Source organism: Glycine max, chromosome 6, assembly GCF_000004515.6.
Source record: "Glycine max cultivar Williams 82 chromosome 6, Glycine_max_v4.0, whole genome shotgun sequence".
Taxonomy (NCBI): Eukaryota; Viridiplantae; Streptophyta; class Magnoliopsida; order Fabales; family Fabaceae; genus Glycine; species Glycine max.
In genome coordinates, this window is record NC_038242.2 from 17,540,472 (window position 1) to 17,566,715 (window position 26,244).

The window sequence follows — 26,244 nt, forward strand, 5'->3', positions numbered from 1 at the left end:
TTTAGGTTCTAATCAGTGGTAGCACGTTACACGGCCTTGCGCATGTATCTTGTGTCGTGAGTGTCACTTAGAAATCAGTCCATATCTCAAAGTGGCGGCCCCATCACCACACTCACTGGGTGAATCCTCAAAGAGTGGTTTGTGACCCCACCCCTACAATAATTGTCATCGGATTCATTAAGAGTTTTTTTTACCAAAAAATACACATATATAAATATCTCAACCTTAATATTAACACAATTTATAATACACCTTGTCATAGGAATAAGAAACAGAACAACTCCATAAAATTTTATTTTGGTGTACTTTAGTCAACAAATAATTTCGATATTACCCGTTAAACTTCGTTCATGGGATCACCAAACACACAAAGACAGGTGTCCATTATTGTAACTAAATAATGGGCTCTAGTCTCATTCTCCGCGACGACTCAAGTACTTGTTGGCGCGTCAACCCTTTTGTAAGCGGATCCGCAATATTATTTTCTGACCTGACAAAGTCAAGAGAAATGACACCATGAGAAATCAAATTTCTGATAGACTCATCTCTCGCTCTTAAGTGTCTTTTTTTCATTAAAATTTTTGCTAGTAACTTTAGATATAACAACTTGACTATCACAATGCATTGGAATTGGATGTATAGGCTTATTCAACAATGGCAAATCACATAACAAATTTTTAAGAAACTCAGCCTCACTAGTAGTATTATCTAAAGCAATAATTTCTGCTTCTATGGTAGAACGTGAAATAATAGTTTGTTTAGCAGATTTCCATGATACTGCACCATCAGCTAAAGTAAAAACATAACCACCTGTCGATCTTGTTTCATCAGAATCAGAAATCCAATTTGCATCACTAAACCCCTCAATTCCGATAGGAAAACATGTATAATAAATGTCATAATTAATGGTTCCTTTTAAGTATCTAAAAACTCTTTCTAATGCAATTCAATGAGAATGATCAATATTATTAGTATACCTTCCTAATCTACCAACTGCATATGCAATGTCAGGCCTAGAGAAGTTTGTTAAATGCAACAAAGAATCAATAATTTGAGAATATTTATGTGAAGAAATTCCTTTACTCAAATTTTTCTTTAACTTAATGGATGAGACATAAGGAGTAGATGTTTCACATCAAAATAATTAAACTTCTTCAATAGCTTTTCAACATAGTGTGATTGGGTTAAAACCATGTCATCATTTTTCTTTATAAGCGTAATACCCAAAATCACATCTAGAGGACCAAGGTCCTTCATATCAAAATTGCTTGACAAGAAAGATTTCACATCATTTATAAAATGCATATTACTATCAAATATCAATATGTCATCCACATACAAACATAAAATGACACATCCACTATCATCAAATTGTTTCACATATACACATTTATCACTATTATTGATGTGAATGCCATACAAAAGAACAACTTGATCAAACATTTTGTGTCATTGCTTTAGAGCTTGTTTCAAACCATGTAAAGATTTAACAAGTTTGCAAACTTTCTTTTCCTTCCCCAGTTCTACAAAGCCTTCAGGTTGGTTCATATAAATTTATTCTTCTAATTCACCATTTAAAAAGGCAGTTTTTACATCCATTTGATGAATTTCTAAATTAAAAACACAAGCAAGTGCAATTAAAACCCTGATGGTAGTAACTTTAGAAACAGGAGAATATGTATCAAAGAAATCTACACCTTCTATTTGTTTACAACCAATCACAACAAGTCTTGCCTTAAATTTTTCTATAGGTTCATCAGTTCTTAATTTCTTTTGGAAAACGCACTTACAACCTATACTTTTACAATCAGGGGGAAGATCAGTAAGAAACCAAGTTTTATTAATTTTTAGAGAACTCATTCATCATTAATAGCTTCTTTCCAAAAAGGTGCATCAATAGACCTCATGGCCTCACAATAAGTTTTAGGATCATCTTCAAGTAGAAAAAAGCAAAATTCAGAACCAAAATCCTTAACTTTTTTAGATCTTTTACTCCTCCTAGGTTCAAACACAATGTCCTTATTAGCATTACTACAAGATGATAAATTAGAACAAAAAGTATCACAAACAGATTTAGACAATTTACTTTTCTAAAGGAAAAACATTTTCAAAAAAATGGCATCTTTAGATTCTATATTAGTATTATTAGAAATTTCGAACACTTTTGAATTAACAACCAAAAATCTATAAGCAGTACTATGCAAAGAATATCCAACAAAAACATAATCAACAGTTTTTGGTCCAATTTTCCTTTTCTTATTAATAGGGATGTTAACCTTTGCTAGACATTCCTACACTTTAAGATATTTCAGATTTGGTTCTCTTTTTCTCCATAACTCATAAGGGGTTTTTTCAAAAATTTTATAAGGTACCATAATAAAAAATATGACATGTAGAATATAAAGCTTCATTCAATTGTTCATTTTATTGCTTTGTGTGTTGTATTTTCACATGTTTATTTTTTTTAAGCAAGGAGCTAGATATATAGAGGTAATCAGTCACCAACGTGTAACAACAAAATACTTGCAGCAATAACGTTAAACAACAGAAAATAAAAACCAAACAACAAACTTTCTAATTTTAAAGACTTGTAAGCTCACTAAGGAATTTGACCAAGTAAAAGATAACTTCCTAAAATTAATATATAAATAGAAGTAATGAGATGCTTTTAGTTTTTCAGATAGTCTAATTCTAAAAACATTTTATCTTTACAAAACATAATTGATAAAGAAAATATTATTAAATTTTAAATTATAAGAAAATATTTTCCAACAATCTCCCACTAATTTAAATTTTAAGGAAATGAAATAATATAGTAAAAATATTTTTAATGGAGCATAATACATTGTGTTTTCATCCATTAATTTTCCATGCTTACTATAAATGGACTCAATCATATCCATTACAGACATTTTGATAAAATAGAATGTTACTGCACAAAAGATTATACAAGAAGAAAATAGTTTTTCTCTCTAAGGCGGTTAGAAAATTAAAATAAAATAAAAGAAATAAATGAGAAGAAAATGCAAAGTCTTAAACTAAATAACAAAACAACAGTAGCAAAGTAACTTCAAAATGACAGAACATGAATCAATAATGTAATATAACATACAATAAGCACAAAGGAGAATAATTTAAGGGAGAAATTTTTAATTAACTTGGGTTGAAGCGCGCAAACGCTATCTTAGAGAAAAAATGTCCACATTGTATTGGTAGGAAAATCTGATTGCACTCTTCTCCCAAAGATACGACAACGTATTGGTTCCGATCGTGTGCAGCGAAAGGATCCTTGAACCTTCTGAACACCTATGCTCTCAAATAATTTTTTTTATAAGGAAGGAAAAGACAAAATTTAGAGAGAAAGAAAGTAAATTGTTTAAAAAATTTGACAGTTGGAAACCAACTTACAGGTATCAAGACAAACATAACAAATTACATTGACCCATTGAAGCAAAATCTTAAAAAAATAGAAAATCTAATTTTACATAATAGATTCTAAAATAAATAGTTTATTTTATAAAAACAGAATTAATATGAGTAACATATTTTTATAAATTTTTACTTATAAAACAAATATTTAGTAACTATTTAGCACTTTAACTTGGCAAAACAAAGTCTCTGGGAGGATTCATGAATTTACTTTCTGAGATATTTTAGCATTCATTGTACAATGTGGCATATTTTGTAACTGTAACCGTGAGTATCATTAATTTGAGAGAGAAAAATCCATAAAATAAATCATTACTTTTGTAGCTGTAAGAATGCATGCAGAAAACTAGTGTTGTCCTTGAATTGGAACTCTGTTATTCATAAACTGCTCACTATAAAATAAAGTCACTAGGTAATTTTTATAAAATAAATCAGAAAGAATTTGCAGTAAAATCAGTGTCAATAACTCTAGTGAAAAAGATGTCAGTTCTCCTCTGCCATGGCTACTCTTTTGACGAGAAGAAAACCATAAAATCCAATGTTAACTCGCCTTTCTCGTTTCACAAGCCATCAAAGGTGGAAAGCAAGTCTCCTTCTTGTCACAATGCCTTTCTCAATGGTTTTGGAGTAATGCTAAGGCCATGATCAAAACAGATCCATTCATGCCCCACCAAATGCTCAAATACCAAATAAGCACAACTTGTGGAAATGAATAACTTAGTGAACATCACTTAAGCCATCGTCTGTAATGTACTACAGACCAGTGGCATTCATGATTTCAGTAACTGAAGATCAGTTGCTAAAATCCTTTGGGAATATATCTTGCAGTCAAGGAGTCTGAAACCTGCATCACCCTCCAGATTCAGGAAAATGAATGCCTTATTCCTCTAAATGCTCAGAGCACATAAGAGCTGATTTCAAATATCCATTCTCTCGATAACCTCTAGACAATACATGATATATACAAGTATTTTGCATAACACCCATCTTCACCATGTCCGCATGCAGCATCATTACATCAATCATATGCTTGGACTGAAAATGTGCCTACAACATGGTAACATAAACAACCATGTCCGGTTTGAAACCATTCTATCTCATTTCCGCAAAAAACTTAGTGGCCTTAAAGATCCATCCATCTTTACATAATCCTTGAATTAAAATGGCATACATCACACTGTTTAGAGAACAAAACCTGCTATCGATTTTACCACCAGGGCAACCAGCTCCAGTTTTCTCCAAGAACAGTTTGATTGCATCATTCGTCTTTCCATCTTTCAAAAGGCCATCAATTACACAACTAACTGTGAACACATTGGGCGTTAGTCCTGCATCCAGCATCTCCTTGTGCAACCTGAAAGCCTCTTTGGTTTTCCCAACCTTGCAGTGTCCATCAATCAAAGCCGTGTAAGTTACCACATCAGGCACAATACCCTTGATTACCATTTCTGTGTACAAGCCCATTGCAGCTTTTACGTTACCTTTCTGGCAAAACCCATCAATCAATGTCGAAAACGTGATAACATTAGGTTCAATTTTCCTTTCAGTCGTTTGGGAGCATGCCTCAATAGCCTTCTCCATGTCACCTGTTTTATAGAATCCATCAATCACCACATTGTACGTCGCAGAATTGGCAAGAACCGCAACTTCATCCATTTTCTCTATCAAACTCGTAGCTTCTTCCAATCTACCCGAGCCACACAGACCCTTGATGAGTATATTGTATGTGACAACATCAGGGAAGATTCCACACCTTTCCATTTCCACCCGCAATTGCATTGCTTCGGGCAAGTTCCCTGCCTTACAATACCCATCAATCAAAGAATTATAAGCATGGGCATTAGGAACAACATCAAACTCTGCCATATAACCAAAACAGTTTCGCGCAGCCTTCAAATCCCCCATTTTGCGTAGAACATCTATCAAAGTAGCAAAAGTGACAACATCAGGGTGCAAGCCACGCTTTAGCATATCACAATACAAATAAAAAACTCGTTTCACATCACCCATCGTGCTATACCCATAATGAGGGTCTTATAAGTGTACAAATTAGGTGTCACCACCCCAGATTCCCTCATCCGTCCAAACACGTCCTCTGCTTCTCCCATTTGACCCTCGTTGCAAAACACACGAATCAAAATAGTGTAAATCACAACATTGGGTTCAATCCCTCTCTCAAGAATTTCATTGGACACCCTGCGTGCATTGCTAAAATCACCCTGGGCGCAGCAACAGTTCATCAAAATGCCGTAGGTGATGACAGTGGGACAAAACCCGCGCGACATCATGTCTCCATACACCTCCCACAGGGAATCGAAATCTGGGTCTTGACGATGCCATGAAGAAGCGCGTTGCTAGGTTGTAACGTGGGCAAAAAAGAATGGTTTTTGAAAACCCAGAGGGCTTCTTCGACGAGACCCAGTTGGCAGAAAGCGAGTACGAGAACGTCGAACGCTTGGGGCGTGAGCTTGGCGCGGTTGAGAGATTGGAAAATGGAAGAACAGAGTGTGCGGTGTTTGCGCGAGTTTTGGAGGTGCTGTTTGGTGAGGAACGTGGCTTCGGCGAAGGTGTCGGAAGACGTGAGGATGTGGATTATGGCGTTTGCATCAGAAGTTGATGTGGAGAATGGTGAGGAAGGTTGCTTGAGAGCGATGTTGATTATGGGGATGCCTTTTCGACGAACAAGTTTCAACATTGCACGCATGAATCGCTGGAGCTGAAGTGAAGAACTCAAACACAAATGCATAATACTCATCAAGTATCTTGGCACACATCAACTCGTTATGTGACAACTTTCTTGTTGCTTCAGAAGAAGAGGTCCGAGGATCTGTATGATAAAAACGTGGAGTAAATGATAATTTCTGAAGTTGTGTTTTAGTGTAACTGAAATTATAATTTGTTCTATCTAAGCTCTTAGATTTAACTACTTAATGTGATTTTGGTATTTGAACATGTATAAGTTTGCACCTTTTTTCTTCTTCTGGATTCCAAGTATTCTTTGCAAAAAACAATCTCGAGTCGGATAAAAATAATAAATGATAAAAAAAAAAATAAGTATTTAACGTAACTATAAATCCAAGCTCGATCTTGAGGTTATTAATTAATTTATAACAATCTCACACTAATTAATTCACATCATCTCCATTGTGTATAAGCTTACACTAAAATGAAAAATAAATTATAATTTTTTAGGGTTTTTTTCTTTTGTTAATTCTAGAAACTAAAGTAATAGTAAATTACACTTTTAGAGACTAAACAATTTTTTTAATAACACATAACATGCAGTGGGAGTTAATAAATTCAATTCATAGCAATGTATATCACCAAAGAAAACAAATATGGCAAGCGTCATATTATTTTTATGAGTAAGTTGAGTTGACCTCCTGAGAAAGTGTAATAAGAATAGATCTTAGGGAGGAATCCATGTAATTTAATCTATTTTTAATTGGTATATAATTTTACATGCTTCATGAACCTCTTCACTTAAAATATGATATGGAAGTTAGATACCAAAAGTAATTGGCAATTGAAAGCTATTATCTATATTACCAAATTATACGAAGTCCTTGTGATAAAGTTAGAATCAAATCAACATTCAAAAAACAAGCTCACATTGCTTTGCATTCATAAATGGAACCAAAGATGATAGATGAAGCTTTGAGGGATGAAGTCTATATCAAGGCTATGCAATAATAACTAGAATGATTTCAAAGGAATGATGTCTAGAAACCAGTTTCTTTGTCCATAGACAAGCTTGTTATAGGAAAAGGATGGGTCTACATATACAAGCTAGACAAATCATGTAAAATTGTGAGAAACAAGACAAGATTAGTTACCCAAGGTTACTTACATTAGAAAGTATACAAAGTAATTGTTCAACAAATTCAAGCTGAACAATTGCAAAACAAAGAGCTAGCACTAACATGCATCCAACATAGATAACACTAACATGCATCCAGCAACAACTTGTTATTCTCAACTATTGTGAATCAAGCATCAACTAGAAAATTACAATAAATATGAAAGTAAAATACGTGTACTATGTGATAATACTATTGCCATTAATTTATTTAAGAATCATGTGCTTCATTCTAGAGTTGAATGTATAGAGATTAAACATCACTTTATAAGATATCACGTTTAAATTTATGTTTAGTTTATTAGTATTGAAAAACAACTTGCAAATATCTTTACAAAATCCATTCCTTAAGATAAACTTACGCATATTCGAGAAAATCTTGGTATGAAGTTTATAAAGGATTGAATGTTTCAAGCTTTATTTAAAAACATCGAAGCAAGTGTCAACGTCCAATGCATAAGTCTTCGATCCAAGGCATGTAGGATCTAGATTTGTATCCATTGCATGCGTCCAATGTTTGTGCTTTTATGTGGAGCATATTTAGTGCAAAATGTAACCTTTCAATGATTTATATTTAGTGTTTAGTTAATGGTTTGCTAAGTTCACGTTACAATTAATGTTGCACGATTTGCAAGTTTCGCATAGCAATAACATGTTTTGTTAGTGGAACAAAAAAAATTTCTCTCTCCTAAAAACCCTTCGCCTTTCAGAATTGATTCATTTCCCTTCACTTCAATTATTTTCATCCTCACAAGCTAAACACTATCAACTTTTGAGCTCTCATCTCTCTTTTCCTTTTATAAAAAGAAACCTAAGCTCTCACAAACCTTAAACACCTAACCTCCATTTTCATTTATAGTAGACCATACAACGAACACCCTTAATGAGACCGTAGTTGCCGAGAACAACCTAGGCTCAGGTATGATATTTACCGGACCGTACAAGATGCAAAGCAAATTAGGTATCAACCTAAGGCAAAAAAAAAATAAAATTTAGGCCCCTAATTTTTTTTATTAATTATTAACAAATTTTCTGATCAAAATAAAATAATTTAGAATCTCTCTCTTTCCTAAAAATTAGTCAATCAATATTATCTTTTTAAAAATTAACCAATATCACAAATAATGTCATTTAAAATATTTTATTTATCCCAAAAAAGTAAATTCCTATTAATTTTCCTTTAACCCATCCCAATTCCCTAAGTAACGTATCTCACTCTCTAGACTTCATTCTTCACGTTTTTTTCATCTCCTCATCTTCTGTTCATAAAAAAAATCTATTATTCTCCTTCCCTTGAATGAAACCTATTGTCTTTTGATCAAACTTTGTATCCACGGCTCAACCTCTCTAGATTTGACATCGTCTAGATTCTGAACGCCTATAAACCGCATACATCCCGGCGTCCCGCGTACGGAACCTTTCATCTCCATCTCGGTGGATTGGTGGAACGATTCATTTCACGGGCATGACTCTCAGTACGCAGCAATGCAACACGTATCGCGTAGCACCCTTGAGTTATATTAAAACTTTAGATTCTTTTTCCAAATGTTTACATTGCATATAAAATTTTATTGACAATCCTTGTAACAGTTGCTATTGCTGAAAGAAGTTTTTCAAAATTAAAATTGCTTAAATCATATCTAAAATCAACAATATTACAAGATAGATTGAATAAGTTAGTTATTTTATCTATTGAAAGTGAAATGTTAGAATTGTTTGACTATAAAACTCTGATAAATGATTTTGCAGCTAAAAAAGCTAGAAGATTAATATAAAAATTAATATTTTATATAATATACTAAGTCTCTTTAAAATTCTTGTAAAAAAAAGACCCTTTTAACATTTTCGCCTTAGACCCCAAAATGTCTGTACACAGTGTTTATAAAGCATCATTTTAAACAACTTCATCTCACATTATTATTTGATGAAAGGTTTCAACACTACCTTATCCAATATTTTTTTACTGTCAACTAAATTTTTAACTTTTAGTCAACTTATCAATTATCTTTACCAAATATAAATTATATATTCTCAAATTTATAATATTATATTGAAAAACATAAAAAAATACATTTCAATAAATAAGGTACATTATTTTTGTAAAAAAATGTAATTTATTAAGGTTTATTATCTTTTTATTATAAACTTTTGCATTTTCTACTTTTAGTCCCTATTTTGATCAACCAAAGTCTCTTAACTTTATCTTGGTTATTACTTTTGGTCATTGCAGTCAAGCAACAATGTTCACTAATGATCAGACAACAATACTAATAACTTACATCATTAAAAAGTCTAATGAGATGACCACATATAATATTTGTTTTAGGTAAAGTGTGTTTTTATTTTTTCATATACTTAAAAATAGTTGACAATGTCAAACTAGTTAATCAGAAATTAAAAAAAGAGTCTATAAAAAATATATTTCCTTTGTTACCAAATACTAGTATAAGAAAAAAAATATCTTTTTCTTGATGTAAAATATAAGAAAATTTCAACTAATTTCATCTTATTTAATGCTATTATATCTAAAATATCATTCATTTAATTTAGATATTAATTTCAATGACTATTTTTTTTATCTCTGATGTCAAGTTCCACTTAAAAAGATAAGTTAGAAAAAATTACTTTTTAATTAAAATTGATATAATTAAATATAATACATTAATCTTAATTAATGTATCATGTATTTTTTTCTTATATTTGAGAAGTGGGAGAATATGTCACTATTTTGTCATATTCCTTAACATCAATATTACCTTATTAACATTATTACTCGATAATGGAACTAAAAGTGATAACATAGATAAAATTTAAAGACAATGATAGATCAAAATTTAAGATAAGGCTAAAACAAAAAGTAAAAAAATGTTTAGGGAAAAAAGATAATAAACCCAAAATTATTATTATTATACAAATATGTGTTGACTTTTATTATTATTATTATTACAGAAATTTATTGTGGAATAGATTTAGATTTTATTGATAAAAAGGAAAGTGATAGGATATTTTGGACATACATTAAACACATTGGTTCTGCTCTTCATTTGGGCGGAGTGAGAAAGATCTGCAGGTGACGTGGCCGGCTCCCTTTCTCTACCCAACTATCCAGACCACCCATTCCCTCTCCCCTTTTCTATTGCACTTTTCTCCCTTCCCTTTCCACGTCTCCCTCTCCCCTACGCCACGCCCCGTGCGCACTGCGCACCCCCCTAAATCCCCGCGCACGTTAGCTCACCCCCCTTCCTTACTTAATAATTCCAATTTAGACACTGTTTTTCGCACTCTTCCCTTCGCCGACTCCTATTGACTCAATAATAATCAGCCACCACCGTTTTCTTCCCCCTTTCCTTTAATATCTGCTAACGTGCGCCGCCTAACGGTGCCCTTTGATCTCCCTCAACGATGTTGCAGTTTTATCGGATTGAGCAAGTCCAGGGTTCGTTGTGAGAAGAATTTGATGAGAGTTTTTATGAAAGTCCTTTAACTTTGATAATAGGGGTAGTGGGTGATGAGTGAGTGAGTGAGTGAGTGAGTGAGTGATTTTGTTCTTTTTTTTTTAATTTTTTTTTGGGGGTTGGGTATGGAGTCTGGTGAGGAGATTAATTTGAACATAGAGAGTGGTGGGAAGAGTGGTGGTGATGGGTTCATTGATAGGAGTAAGGTGCGGATTTTGTTGTGCGATAACGATTCCAAGAGTTCTCAAGAGGTTTTCACGCTTCTTTTGAGGTGTTCTTATCAGGGTATGTATGTATGTATGTATGTATGCACGGATTATTATTATTATTATTTTCTTTGACTACCTATTGATTTTTGTTTGTGGGTAATTTTTTATCCATTGGAATCGAAGACAGTTTCAGGAGATTTACAATAACTGACACACTAATTGAGCTAGACGTCGTTGACTTTGTTTGTGCGTAATAATCTTTACTTGCTATGGTTATGTTATGTCATCTTTCAAACTCCGAAAGAAAAAAAAGAGTTTTGTTTTTCGGGGCATTATGTTGTGAAAAATGATTTAATTATTTAATTTGAATTTGTTGCTAAAACGGGTACTGTGGATTCGGATTTTGTATGTGAGTTGGCAACACTGTGAAAAGGAAGGAAACAGAAATGCAGAATGCAGAAGCACAGAGAGGGGGCAGAGAACAGAGAAGCTTAAGACAGAGAAGGAGGAAATTGCTTATATTTTTCATATCCCATTCTGTCAATACACTACATATATATAGTTATATGTGATCACTACAGGACAAAAGCTACTAACAGAATCCTCTGGGCACGCATAGGATGCACTAGTGCTCATAACAGAATTGAGCACTACTACTACTAACATAATGGAGTACTACCAAATTGTGCCAAAATCCCCTAAACATAATCCTTTAAGTGCTGAGGTGGTTTGGTTTTCCTTTTGGGTCTGTCACCATGCTCTTGCTGAGGTATCACCTCCTTTTGCCTATCAGAAAGGAAGAATGATTTAGTCATGCTTGAATTTCATTAAGCCAAGTTTGACTATCATCGTACCTTTTGAAACTCAGTTTGTGTTCTTTGTGCTAATGTTGACTGTTGAGTTTCAATGATTGGTTGATGAACATAACGGCAAGAGGGATGTTTGGTTGCGAATAAGATAAGATGGGTTTGTTTAAGACCTTGCAGGGTAGTTGCTTGTTGCAACTTTTACATGTATAATCATTATAAATTCTAGATTCTTAATTCTTCTATTGTGGTTTAGTTTCAGGTTCATTTTTTGTTTTGATTTCCCCTTTAAAAGTTGGTAGTATGAACTTGTGGAGAAGTTTTATCTGTCACTGAAAATGCCTTCAAGTGGTGATTTTGTTGAATGCTTTATGATAACCTACTGTGTGATGATGTAGTTTAGCTTGTTTGGTTTAAAGGCCTTGCAATTAATTTATGACATGCTTCCTGAGATTTTATATATTTATAAACCTCTTGATTTTCTCTGCTTCACAGTTACCTTGGTAAAGTCGGCAAGACAGGTAATTGATGCACTGAATGCAGAAGGGCAACATATAGATATCATACTGGCTGAACTTGACCTTCCGATGAAGAAGGGTATGAAGATGTTGAAGTACATAGCACGTGATAAAGAGTTTCGCAGAATCCCTGTTATAAGTAAGCTTGTGTTCTTTATTTTGCTAAGAAACCAGTGAGACTCTTGAATTTAAGCAAATTATGTTCTGCTCCTCATCAATGTTTTGAATATCTTGTTTTGATAAGTGATGTCCGCACAAGATGAGGTATCCATTGTTGTTAAGTGCTTGAGACTTGGAGCAGCAGACTATCTAGTAAAGCCTTTACGCACTAATGAACTATTAAATTTGTGGACGCACATGTGGAGACGGAGGCGCATGGTTTGTATTGGTCAACTTCATATTTATGGATGTTCCCCATTTTGTGTTCTTTCATCCTATTATTAGTTTTTAACCCATTGTTTGTAAACTTTGGGCAATATGAAATTGATGCCGAGTTACCATCACAGCCATTTATTCTTGGAAAATTATGTTGTCAAGATTCAAGAATGACACATGAATGCTCCTTAGTTATATGTATAAGATACTATACATAATTTTTTGATATACTAGATGAGTAAAATATATATCATTTTGAAAGTTTTTTATGTTAAGTTTTGAGGTTGATCTGGCCAATCTACTTTCTACTAAAAGTTTCTAGGTTTATGATTTGGCCAGTCATTTTTTTATTTTTTATTTTTATCTTTTTTATATAACAAAACCATTTGTCTAATTTTGTATGGAGCTACTATAGGAGATGCTTAAGATTTTGCAAGAACCACATTGCATACCATTTATCAGGCTACCTCATCTGTGCAACAGTTTAGTGGCAATGCCGAACACTGTTAGTTACCCACAGTTTATGTCTGCTACTGTCACAGAGACATTATTTATAGTTAGTGGTTTCATTTTTGCATTGCATGAAATTATGTTCATTAAGTTTTTTCAGATGTTAAGAATATGGATTTTGGAAAGAACTAGGGGACCTTGAGTTAACTGGAGGTTTCATATGGAAACACTTTACATGGATGATGAATCTACCATACAATGTACATAGGATATAAAATGTTAGGGTGGCCTCTCCCCTTTGCCCCAGCTCATTCTGCTCTTTGCATATAAACATTCATGAAACTTTTCTCTGGATTTACCAATTCATTCTTAGGCCTTCCCAATTTGAAATTGTTTCATATCTATTCTGGCAGCTTGGACTTGTAGAGAAGAACATCTTGAATTACGATTTTGATCTGGTAGTATCTGACCCTAGTGATGCCAACACAAACAGTACCACCTTGTTCTCTGATGACACAGATGACAAGTCCAAGAGAAGCACTAATCCAGAGGCAGGAATATCAGTCCAACAAGAACAAGAGGTGAATGTTAAAATAAAGTATTTAAATAATGCAAGAATTTAATAAGCAATGGGATCAACTCACGATCACAGATCAATAAATGTGTGCATCATGCTAAACTTTTAAATTAATCTATGAAAGGTGGGTTTTTTTATTCAACTTGGGGCGTACTTTGCAAATAATTCTACCTTTCAGAGTATAAACTTTGACATCGACATGTAAGTTCCATATTGCCTTTCAATGTTAAGGTGACATCAAGTCTGGCTAATAAATAAATCAATTCCCTAAAACCAATTTTAAGTAGCATGGGTGTGGGCATGGGCGTGGAAATTGTAAACAAAACCTAAGTGATACTTTGAAAAATATTATTTAGGACCCAATTGCAAGGTATGGGACTTTGAGTCCCACATTGGAATATGGGATTCTAGTGCGGGTTTTATAAGGCCTTGTGCTCTCCAACTAGAGCTAGCTTTTGTGGTGGGGTTCTCCCAAGTTTCTTATCATTTAACTTTAACCTTTTGGGTTAGTTAGTTTATAAAGGACTGTTGCCATCTTGCATGAGGGGGCATGTTAGAGATTATAGATGTAGTGTAAAAACCAGTCTTTACCTAACAGCTTAAGCTTCTTGGGTAGTTATGCATGATACAGCATGCTGAAAAATGCTGATGTGCCCCATGCACAATTATGTATAGTGTCATTGGGTTACATGTGGAGTATGAAGAAAAGTGGTGGTGTGTCTCCTCCTCACAGATCCAAAGGGGTGTAAGTGTAAATGGGTTTAGATGTAGCATTTCTCTAATACCTTTTATCAGCTAGCAATGAGCAGACATCATTATATGGGTGTTTAAGCTATGGGCAGACATTATTATATAGCTACTAATAACTTCAAATTAGAAGTGTTGTAGTATGTGGTCATTTATGCATATAATTTATCTTTTCAGTCTACTATTGCAAATGCTGCTGCTGTTGAGGGACCTCCAGATGCTCATGCATCAGAATGTGGGCCTGATGTGGATGGAGTTAATGATCACCAAACAGGTATGCTTCTTTTCTTCATTTGACCTTTTCTTAAAACCCACAAATTGATGTTGATTTTTGCAATAAAAATGAAGTTATACAGTGTAGCACCAACTAGTTCTGTAGTAAGAACTTGTTTTGAATACCATATAATGACTTAAATGGTTACAAATTTGCTGACCAAAAAAAAAAAATGGTTACAAATTTTTGGTTTTGCCGTCATTCTCACCTTTTAGCCCGTCTTGGTCTGTAGAAGTATATCTGTTTATGTAACAGAATCACTTGTTTATGACTTGCTTTTTATAGCTCCATAATTTTTAATTTCTGAAAATGGCTTCAATCTGAATGGGAATTTGAGTTCCTGAGTTTGAACAAAATTCGACTTATGCAAATACCCATTTCAGTTCTATTGTTTTCTCTCTGATTAGCTGTAATTTTGTAGCACATTTTTCATCTGGTCCGAAGAAGAGTGAACTAAGGATAGGGGAGTCATCAGCCTTCTTCACGTATGTTAAAGCATCAATACTTAAGAGCAACTTCGAAGGGGTTGTTAATGTAGACAACAATGGTGCTACGCATGTTGGGATGGAAGTTATGCATCAAGCATGTGCTCAACAAGGGGTGAATAGCCTTCAAATACTGGAAAATGGAGAGGCATGTGAAAGTCAATCGCAAGATGACTTACCCAGCAGCACTAGTATTCCTGATTCTTTGTCTATTGAGAGGTCTTGTACTCCACCTGCATCAATGGAAGTTTCACAGCAAAAGCACTACAGGGAAGAAAATTCACAACAGGGTGTGATGCATCCCAGAAATGGGACCCATTGTTCCGAGCATGAAGTATCTGGCATGGCTTCCCAACATGCTTATCCATATTATATTTCAGGGGTTGTTAATCATGTTATGATGCCTTCATCAGCACAAATGTATCATCAAAAGAATATCCAGGACCTACAGAATCATACTAGCACAGCTATGATTTCACAATACAATCATCTTCCCCAAGGCGGTCCTCATGGAACGGGGATGACATCCTTCCCATACTACCCAATGAGCATATGCTTACAACCTGGTCAGATTCCTAATCCTCATTCATGGCAATCATTTGGAAACTCAAGTCCATCAGAAGCCAAATTAATTAAAGTTGATAGGAGAGAAGCAGCATTGATGAAATTCAGACAGAAAAGGAAAGAGCGCTGCTTTGATAAGAAAATTAGGTACATTAACAGGAAACGACTTGCTGAAAGGCGGCCTCGTGTAAGGGGACAGTTTGTCAGAAAGTTGAACGGTGCTAATGTGGATCTTAACGGGGAGCCTGCATCAATTGACTATGACGAAGATGACGAAGAGGATGAAGATGACCAGGGAGCAAGAGATTCTTCTCCTGAGGATGCTTGAGCATGTCAAATTGCTATTTTGACTTAAGGATGAAGGGCCAATCAATTCCTTCTTGCAACTAATATTGGCTGTCAAAAGAACTCCTTGCTTTGGAAAGTTCTCACCAAAGCATCAATTTATGAGCTTGTGCTCATGTATTTGGGGTGTTGATCCAATATGCACATTTATGGTTGAAACGAGCTCATTCTGGACATTTTTTAATAGCAGTTCATCAAATGATCCGTACTATTGAGCTATTGCGTAAGGTATTTTACCTCCTGGTGGTTATGTCCAATTCAGTTGAAAGTATCACCCCTGCGTTTTATATTGAATCCGTTACAAGCAGGTTGTTCCTGCTTATTTTCTGGAGAAATGTCAAGACATCTTTAAAAAATTGAACTGAGAAATGAGTTATTTGTCTAAAATATTTCTTTCAAAATTTGACCACCATCCAAGGCATTTCGCCTCCCCAATTTTCTTTGTACTTTTTTTTTCTTTTTGTTTACCCGGTTGATGTTAGTTCAATTTTTCGGCACAGTGAAATTTCAGAACTACCCAAAACCTAACGTAAATGTTTCCAGAGTAAAACCTATTAATTTATATATTATGTAAGAAATCGATAATGAACGAAGCATCTAAAACTGAATGATCTTACAAAATTACTAAAATAATTATATTTAAAGTTTTATGTCAAGTGAATAAAATTTGGCCTAAATAAGAAAAATAGTTTACGCCATTTTTAAGTAAAAATTATAAGTATCTTAGACACAAATAATAATAAAGTAATATTATGCATATCATGATTGCTTTTGGAAAATTTTAATTACTTAGGACTTAGGAGAGGAAAGCTTTGAAATTTGGTAATCTATTACTATGTAAAAGCAAGATGTATTGATGAGACACTTTTACTATTCATAGAATATATTATTTTTTATTTAATTATGGTTCGCTTATTTATATATTGAAGTTGTTTTAAAGAAATATTAAAAAATTATATTTATTGTTTGATTATTGGGCACACGATATTTATTAATTTTATGAAGTAAAAAAAGACACAATATTTATTAATTTTGGTGCAAGATAGGTGTAATATATAATTTATGAAGTTTTTATATTAATCTTTTGTACAATTTCATTGTAATTTGATTGATTATTTAATAAATTGTAATAATGTATAATTTTTTTAAACAAATCAATACGCTATTGCAAAAATTTATATTTATTATTATGTAAAACCTTTTTTATGTTATTAGTGTTAATTTAATGTATTTAATTAAATGTAATTTTAATTATTATTATGTAAAACATTTATATTTAATATGTTGATCTTTAATTCTAGTAGGAATTAATCTTCGTGCTATTGTAAATAGCAATATCTTTTGTGCAATAATTCTTTTTGTTATTTGTATTAATTTAATGTAATTTAATTATGGATATATTTTGTTATTCATTTAGAAGAGGATGTTATATGACACTTATTATAAGGTAATTCACTTCCAATTTTATATATATGCATTATGTTATTTTTATTATCTATTTAAATTTATTTAATTATTATTACTCTACCTATTTTTTAGTTTAATTCTATTTTTATTTTTTAGTTTAATACCAACAATTTTTGTTTAAACTCTTACATTAACAATGCATGAAAATAAACTCTTGAAAATTATATAATAATACATTTTATATTAGTGATATAATAATATTTTATTTATCATGCCCATGTAAATTTAAATTTAAATCATTATAAATTATTTACTTCATTCCATTCTTTTATTAGAGTTAGAAATAACAATAAATAATAAATGGTCTCCACGGTAGAGATCTTTGACATTGAATTTTTAGTACATAACTATTTGGAACTAAATGTTATGTTCAAGAGAGATATTTTATAATACATATTTTTACTTTTAATAACTTATAAGTTTAATAAAGTATTTATGAAAAAAATTGTTCAATATTGTTTCTTCTCAATTGTATATAAAAAGAACTGAATTTATCTATGTTGTATAATCAATGTAGCATAACTTTACTTTTAAAGTAGGTAAATATTTTGTGATTATAAATTTTAAACTATTATTTATTTGTTATGAATATACTTTTATCATGGACAAAAATAAAAAAGAAATGTTTGACCATATTTTCTTTTTTTTACTTCATATTGATGCTACTTGAAATAATAATAATAATAATAATAATAATAATAATAATAATAATAATAATAAATAATAATAATAATAATAATAAACACGTGGCAACATTTAACGACATAAATTTACAGCAAGAACCAAAAGTGTTATTGGAAAAAAAAAACTTCAAAGACTTAGACCGATAAAAATTTAAAATAGAGACTAAAACCATAATTATGAAAAGTGTAAAGTGTAGGGAATAAAAAGATACTAAACTCTAATTATAACTTAATGTTAATTTTTATATTTTGTAGTATTTAAGTTAATTTCTATTATAAATAATAAATACTAAAAAATATTATAATTTAAATTAACTTTTTAAAAGATAAGGATGAAGAAAAAAATAGGATAAATAGTCCTCGAAAGTATAAAAAAGTACGACAAATATATCCGATCATTAACTTTCGTTCGTCACTGTTATTAAAATAGTCAACGTGACACAAAGGGATAAATTTGTCACTGAGATGATTGTCAGGACCATACCATGCTGACCAAATTGGATGAAAACATCAATCAGATATCATTTTTAGACATAAATGTCACTAATTTTTTGTTGAACGTAAATGTCAATATTTTTATTGGAAGAAAATGTCAGTAATTTTTTATTAGACCTAAATATTAATATGTTTCTATTGGACTAATTTATTAGACCCGAAATTTTATTTTATTTAAGGGTAAAATATAATTTTAGGATAAATTTTCACCATTTTTTATCGTTACGAACATAATATTACAATAATCACTTAAAAAAATATATTGACAAACATAATTTTAAAAAAACATAATAATAACGATAATATTGATTATCAACTATAATTTGTCTGTCACAATAAAAATTATTCAAAATAAACATTGTATCAATTTATCAAAATAAACATTGTAATAGTGTATCAATCATTATAATTTTTTCCAAATTATAATAATTAGTCACAATTTACTATTAACGTCTGGATATATTTGTTGTATTTTTTACATTTTCGGGGACTAAATTTTATATTTTCATCTTTCAAAGACGCATTGGTCAGCGGAGTGGGAAGACAACAAGTCAAGAAAATATTATAGGACAAATATGCCCCTATGTTAACAATTAGAGATAACCAACAATCATTTCACCCACAAATTTGTTGCACTTTTTACACTTAGGAGGATTAAATTTTTTATTATCATCTTTCGAAGGGGGGGGGGGCAATTGCCTTAGGCGCGGACATGTATATATATATATAGAAATTAAAATAATTAAATTATGTAAAAAATAATTAAATTAATTCCTTTTTTATGCACACATTACAAATTAACATACATGAAAATAAATAAATAAATAAAAACTTTATTTTATGAAATAACAAACAAATTAAACTATCAAAAACATGCTTGTTGATATTACAATGTAAGAAAAATGAATATGCATTAATAATGTAAAATAGTTTTACACAATTATCTAATTAACAAATCAATTTGTAATAAGTTTGTTTTTTATAATAGAGAAAAAGAGTTGGGCACTAGCAATATATAAGTACATAATCATCAAATCATAACTCATCATGTATCCTAAGTTTGTTAACTTTTAAAATAATTCAAACGATGATATATGATTGGATGATAATTTGTGAATAGGTATTAAACTCTTCATAATAACTAACTTAAAAATCATATAAATGATAATTTATGATTAAATGATAATGTAAAATTGTTTTATATTATCAATGCTTAGTCATTAAACTTACTTATATAAATACTATTACTAATGAGTTGTTTAACTATTGCTAGAGTCTAATTTACTTGTGCACAAAGTATGAGTGTTATAATTTTGATTCTTATGAATAAATTTTTTTTAAGAAAGAGAAATAAAATATTTATAAGTTAAGTAATATATTAATAAAAATACTCATTGAAAAGAAAATTAATTGAGTTGATTAAGATTGAAGTGAGATTACTTATATCATTGGATATGTTCTCCACTTTTACTAATAAAAGAATTTTAAAATTTCAAATACATTAAAATTAAATTGATTTTCAAAATTTATCCTATATTTTTTTAAGGATGTTTATTTAACATTCATGGACTGGAACTGCAAAGAAAAGCCAAACAGACCACGTAACAAAGCCTTTTAAAGTAGAGTAAAATTTTATCTAATAACTAAAAATTAACAAAATAAAAAAGTTTATAATTAAAATATTTATATTAATTATGAATTTTTTTTTTTAAAAAAAATGAGGGAGCCATGGCCCCCTTGCCTAATGCATAGTTCCGCCCCAGTCTCATTCGTTAATATCATTAAATCTAATGGTGCTAAATATATCAGCTAAAAAGTCACTAGAAAAATTAGAAACATGTCAAGTGACTTGTTAAAGATCTTGAGGCTAATTTCTCCACACTAACGAAATTTTCCGGCCAGTAGAACCCTATCGTCTTCAACAGTTAGGTAATTCGATTATTTTCTAAGCTAATCACGTTTTGCCTCTCAGGTTTGTAACTTATCACAATTTCAATTGATTAATTCACAGTTTGTAGTTGATTGAAGCTAACCGTAAATCCGTAATTGTTCAATTGCTCTTCTAATTGGTTCAATCGAAGTCAATCCCTACATGTTAAAACTGATTGAAGCCAATCCCGTAATGAGTAATTAATCTAAGAAAATTACTCCTGATCATTTAATTGAACCAATTAGATTTTAAGTTACTTATTAAAATCTAATGGTTATAATTAACAATGAATCTTAACTATTAAATTTTTAGAAAATAAATGACAAAAATAAAAAATAATATTTTTTTAAAAATTACTCTTGGTGAAATTTGATTTATATATATATATATATATATATATAATACAATTACTTTTCTAATAAAAATTATGGTAAAAATTAATTCATAATATGAATTTTCTCCCTACAAATTTATTTTTAGTCTCACTCTTTCTACTCTCTCAAGTTGACACTATAATTAGTTTAGTGTCTTTTGAATATGTATTTCACACATTGTCCCATTATTAATAAAAAAATTCCTCTCTAAACCATTTGAAACTATATTTATTTTACATTTACTTTTATACTCAAACTCTTTAATTGTTTATCTCTTTCTTATTTATATTTATATCTAAACGGAATGAGGAGGGTTAAATTTACTTTCAATAGTTTTAACGTGTAACTAATATAAATCATTAGATTTAATGTGTAACTCCTGTTACTTTTGGAAAAATTTGATCTCTCCTCAAATTGAATTTCATTTTTTTTAATATCAATTGTTAAAAATGTTCTTATATCACAATTAATTAGAATTGATTATTATAAATCTGAAATATAATTTATATTAAAAATTTAATTTATTATAAATTGTAACTATAATATAATTTACATGTTTAAAATTACTACGATGCGATGAACGGGAGGTTAGTATGATGAAATTGAGATGTAATACATACGATGTGATAAAAGAAAAATCAGTACATGTTTGGAACTTAAAAACAATTACAATGAATGTAAATATTGATAAATATTGATTAACAACAATAATTAACTGTTCCACTGTCCACTTTCTCCGTTCTTCTTTAGGCACGACGATATTTCTGATTTTCTTTGTACACGCCAGTACAAAGTATAATAGAATGAATTGAACAATGATGCATTGTAATGGTAAAATATTCTCACTTGCTCAAACGAAAGAATTTTACATGTAATAATAGAAATTAGTGAGAACTATTGTTCACACAACTCTTCAAACATCGTCACATTGTTGGGCAACATACACTCCAATATGAGACATAGCTAGCCATATAAGAAGCAAAGATAGCCAACTAATGAGTCAGCTTGAAATATAAAATGATTAATATTGCAAGGACCAGAGCTGTCATTAAGGAGCTAACAATCCATTTGTTCCTGCTCATCCTTCTTGACATAGCCGACAAAATTTTCTTGCTCTTGCTAATGTTATCATCCACTCCATGGATCTGAATGGGGAACGAAAAAAATTTAGCCTTGACAAAAGGTATTGGGAAAACCAGATCTGACATGAAGTCAAATTGAATCCACACAGAGAAAACCATTTTAAATAGTGAAGTGCATCCGCTGGTTGAACATGAGCATCAAATGCTATATCATCTTGATGAAAGGGGCCAACAAATTAGCAAGTGAAATTAAGAAATTTTAAGTGGTTAAACTGACCGTCTTATGGGCGTGGAGTAGGGATTCACGTTGTTGATGCAAATCTCTGAGGATAAATTCACCAAGATCCTCTGTCTCCAGCATTGTTTTTCTGCTCTCCTTTATTCTGTCAGAGGACTGATTAAGTCTTTCAGTAGACATCAGAAGTCTTCCTTTTTGATCATTTGATGCCTGTCCCAGCATCCATAAGCAGTTATTATAATGCACAATAAAGTGGGGATGAGATGCAAATGAAATTATTGTAACATACTGTAGTACATACGAAGCATAGTACTGAGATGCAAGGGAAATTGCAAATGTCAAAGAATCTACATCATGCAATTGTTCCCACTCTCTCCAACCCTAACATACATATAAGACTTCAGTCATTTAATATGTTTTATAAATGTACCATGCATTACAATTTTGGAAGCCCACATACTGGCTAACTTTGGCTTGAAGACAATTAACAACTTTTACTTCCAAAAAGCCTTTAGGACAATAAAATTTACCAGGCAATCCCAGTCTCAGGTCTCCCAACTAGTGTATCTGAATCTTCTTAAATATGTATTAGTAATCTAAGCCACAGTTCAAAAATAATAACATTGACACCTATTAATATCTGAGGAAGGATATATAAGAGAGATACCGCCAGTGTATCAGCCCTTCCTGACTCCAACAAGTCATCTCGAGCAGTGAGATTGACGCTAGCTGACGTGACTCTTTTAACTTCACTTTTCAAATTGCTCAAATCAGTTTTATATTCCCTTAACTTGGCAAGAAGAGCTGCCTTCACGCTTGGCTGCAAACTCCTAGCCTCAAGGTCCATTTTTCGAATCTGAAAATATTCAAGCAGGAATTATAATAGAGTCAAACATCTGGAGGATGAACAGAGGAAAAGTTCCATTATACCAATGTGTCAGCATCATCTAATCCAGCTTTTATATCAGAAAGTTTTTGCTTCTTTTGTTCTGCAGCACAAATGGTAACCAGCAAACATTAGACAGAAAAGCTACAGTTTTTTCCCTTCTTTTCCTGATTTTGTGTGTATGTGCGTTGGGAGAGGGGGGAGTTGATAAAAAATTGCATCCTTAACAAATGAGCTTAAGCCTCTTTGATGAAAATTACATCAATGGTTCAATATAAATAAATTATCACAAGGAAGGGCTCTTCAACACACATTTCCTAGTAGCCAGCCTTTGACACATGTTTAAGTTTCATACAATATGCTTTTAATTGCTTCGGCTTAAACTTGCAAAATGGAATTTTTATAAGTCAAAACTTGGGCACAATTCTTTAGGTATTTTCAGTGCTATTCTCCAACTAAAATTGGAGTTCACCTCTCGCTATTCAACGCCAAAATGTTAAGCTTTATTGTGAAAAGTTATCTAATTTTAATTGAAAAACAACATTAAGCATCAAAAGAACTGGATATAAGTATTGTCCAATTTTAAAATCATATAAAACATTACATCCACCAGTTCCAACATCCATGAAATCAACACCAAAAGAGAAGCATTTAACAATCTTAAAGTAGTGATCACAAAAGGCAAAAAACTCTATCGTCTTCCTGTCAACCGAACCTGATCATTACATTTCACAACATTCTTCCCGTTCCCATAGTTTTCCATTTCCACAAGGGCCTAAAAATCATCAACCTCAACAATAACAGAACAAGTGTTGAATTGAAGAGTGTGTGTGAAGAAAGTGATTTGATTGCATTACCTCCATCAAGAGCAGAAGCCGCAGTGCATTGCCGCGAAAGATTCGCCGATTGCTCACAGTATTGACGCTCGTACCCTTCAAACACCTCACTCATTGTTCCCAATTTCTCTACCCTACACCTTCCCAATTCCAATCAATCAGATCCAATACAACAATTCTAAACAACAACAACAACAACAACCACAATTACTTACACGCTAATTTCACACACACACGCACATATTTACGTCCACAATTCCTATAAATATTAGTTACGAATTTTAAATTTTGCAGATAAACTGAATCTCAGAAAACAACGAGCAATTTGGCGAATAAAATTTGTGGATGGAGATGAAGTGGCGAGAGGGATTGAAGAAAAAGCGTGCCGGAGAATGATCGGAGGAGTGGTGGCGGAGAAAGCAACGGAGCTTGCACAAATATTGCAACGAATCAATGGAAGAAGAAAGAACAACGAGAATTCGTTGCGTTAGTTTACACCGAACTTGAGACTATTTACGAATGTGCCATGGAATTATTGGGTTGACATTTCTAACCTGGACATGAAGAGTTAATCACAGATGTACCTTCACAGAGTTAAAAAAGGTGCGAATTTACAATTAAAAAAAACATATTTAAGTCTCTTTTTTTTTAATTCACGATACTTAATTTTTTTTTTCTTACAGTAAAATTAAAAATAGGTAAGCAGTGAGAAGTGCTTTTTATTCTTAATATTTTTTAGATATATTGTTAGTGTATTAACTATTTAGCTTGTTTTTTTAAAAAATATTTATTATTAATTATGATGTGACTTTCTCAACTTTTAAAATGAGACAAAATTCTATAATTCTATAAGTACATAAAATAGAAATATATTCAAATACTAAAAAATTAGAAGATGTATGTTAACATTTCTAGTGTTTTCTAGCATAAAATGTTAATTTTTTAAAATAAATTAATACAGTTCAATCTAGAACTGTAAGATGAAGATAAGAATTTTAAATTTTTTTCATTAACAAAACTAATTCAAGATCTCAATAAACTTTTAAGAAGTGATTTTTTTCCTAATATTTTTCTAACATGGAATGCTAATTCCATGAAACAATTTAGCAACACCTTTTTGACTTGTACTAACAAACCATTCTAATTTTTGTTGTAAGCACTCGTCGAGCTCACAATTTGACATGTGATATGTTTATACTTGTCCACAGCTATCGTTTTGTTGTACAATTCCAACTGTCATTTTCTTATTTATGTTTTGTAAACACTTGTTTGTTCCATGGTGAATGACTTCTAAGATTAGAATTCGAGCCGAACCTACGGAATGTTAAATTTGCTGGCACTAAGCTAACTAGTGGAAGCCAATTTTAGAGATTTTTTTGGTGTAATTAGTTTTTATATTCTAATTTATGTTGTAGATTCAATTTAATTTTTTAATTTTTTAATTTTTTTTATATTCAATTTAGTTCTCTAATTTGTTAAATCAATTCAATTTACATCTAAATTGAGTCAACTTTATTAAAAAAAAAATATTTTGTAATAGTTTAAAATTACCCCCCTAAATAATTTTAAATTAATACAAAATATATATTTTTTAATATTTTTAATTAAATTTAGACGGAAGGACCAAATGGAATTCATTTTAAAAGTTACATTGAATTGAGAAAATTAAATTAATAAATTAGAGTCCATTTTTTTTAGTTTTGTTAATTTCAGGGCCTAAGTTGAGAAGGCGTTCAGTTTTAAAGACCACAAAAGGGTGGTTTCCTTTTTCAGTTGTACGGAATTTGTTGCTAAATGATAGCAGATGATGAAATGTGTCTTCTCTCAGATTTTAAATGTTTGTTCTTTAGTTTGAAGCCTTTGTTTCACTAACACCACAGTTGACATTGCCCTCCTTTTTTCAGGAAGGGTCTGCTAAGGCAAAAGAAATTCTTGGTGAGAAGAACATCTAGTGTAATTTTGATTTTGTATATGATCATGATAAGGCAGTTCATTTTATCTGTGTAACCTTTTAGTCTGATTGATTCTTCAGAAACTGTGATAAAGATTTACATCAAGACTATGGTTGAAGATGATGAGAAGTGGTTGTTTTTGTTTAAGCTTGCACTAGTGTGGCTGAACATCATTAGAGAATGATTTGACAAGGCAGACAACTACAGT

At 31.5% G+C, this 26,244-nt stretch overlaps 3 protein-coding genes across 7 annotated transcripts; 1 reads left to right on the forward strand and 2 right to left on the reverse strand.

Moving 5' to 3' along the window:
- Nucleotides 1-4,521: 4,521 nt before the first annotated feature.
- LOC100776422 (pentatricopeptide repeat-containing protein At5g61400) lies at nucleotides 4,522-5,400 on the reverse strand. Its single transcript, XM_041016138.1, has one exon. It carries the CDS (start codon nucleotides 5,398-5,400, stop codon nucleotides 4,522-4,524), a length of 879 nt encoding a protein of 292 aa, XP_040872072.1.
- A 5,468-nt stretch (nucleotides 5,401-10,868) lies between these two features.
- Nucleotides 10,869-16,428, forward strand: TOC1 (timing of CAB expression 1). The gene is given in 6 exon segments (NM_001248273.1): nucleotides 10,869-11,028; nucleotides 12,254-12,415; nucleotides 12,521-12,654; nucleotides 13,515-13,682; nucleotides 14,603-14,699; nucleotides 15,121-16,428. Coding segments are annotated over 6 exon segments (1,677 nt in total). The 3' UTR covers nucleotides 16,077-16,428.
- Nucleotides 16,429-21,762: 5,334 nt separating this feature from the next.
- Nucleotides 21,763-24,615, reverse strand: LOC100801744 (vesicle transport v-SNARE 13-like). 5 transcript variants are annotated; one of them, XM_006580956.4, is made up of 6 exons: nucleotides 24,471-24,615; nucleotides 24,106-24,218; nucleotides 23,293-23,351; nucleotides 23,030-23,218; nucleotides 22,402-22,572; nucleotides 21,862-22,187 (listed from the first exon to the last, which is right to left on the reverse strand). In XM_006580956.4, the coding sequence occupies exons 2-6, from the start codon at nucleotides 24,197-24,199 to the stop codon at nucleotides 22,035-22,037; spliced, it is 666 nt and encodes a 221-aa protein (XP_006581019.1). In that variant the 5' UTR covers nucleotides 24,200-24,218; nucleotides 24,471-24,615; the 3' UTR covers nucleotides 21,862-22,034. The 5 variants fall into 5 exon arrangements, with proteins under 5 accessions (NP_001242724.2, XP_006581019.1, XP_006581018.1 ...); XM_006580955.4 differs by having other exon boundaries at nucleotides 24,300-24,577; NM_001255795.2 differs by having other exon boundaries at nucleotides 21,763-22,187; nucleotides 24,106-24,555.
- Between the last annotated feature and the right edge of the window lie 1,629 nt (nucleotides 24,616-26,244).

Bases quoted from the DNA above. Each gene is read 5' to 3' on its own strand.
- LOC100776422 (XM_041016138.1), bottom strand. From the start codon at position 5,400: ATGCTAAAGCGTGGCTTGCACCCTGATGTTGTCACTTTTGCTACTTTG.
- LOC100801744 (NM_001255795.2), bottom strand. From the start codon at position 24,199: ATGAGTGAGGTGTTTGAAGGGTACGAGCGTCAATACTGTGAGCAATCG. The intron at 23,219-23,292 runs GTATAATGGAAC...GAATATTTTCAG, and splicing joins TAGATGATGCTGACACATTG to ATTCGAAAAATGGACCTTGA. The intron at 22,188-22,401 runs GTCAGTTTAACC...TTCCCCATTCAG, and splicing joins TACTCCACGCCCATAAGACG to ATCCATGGAGTGGATGATAA.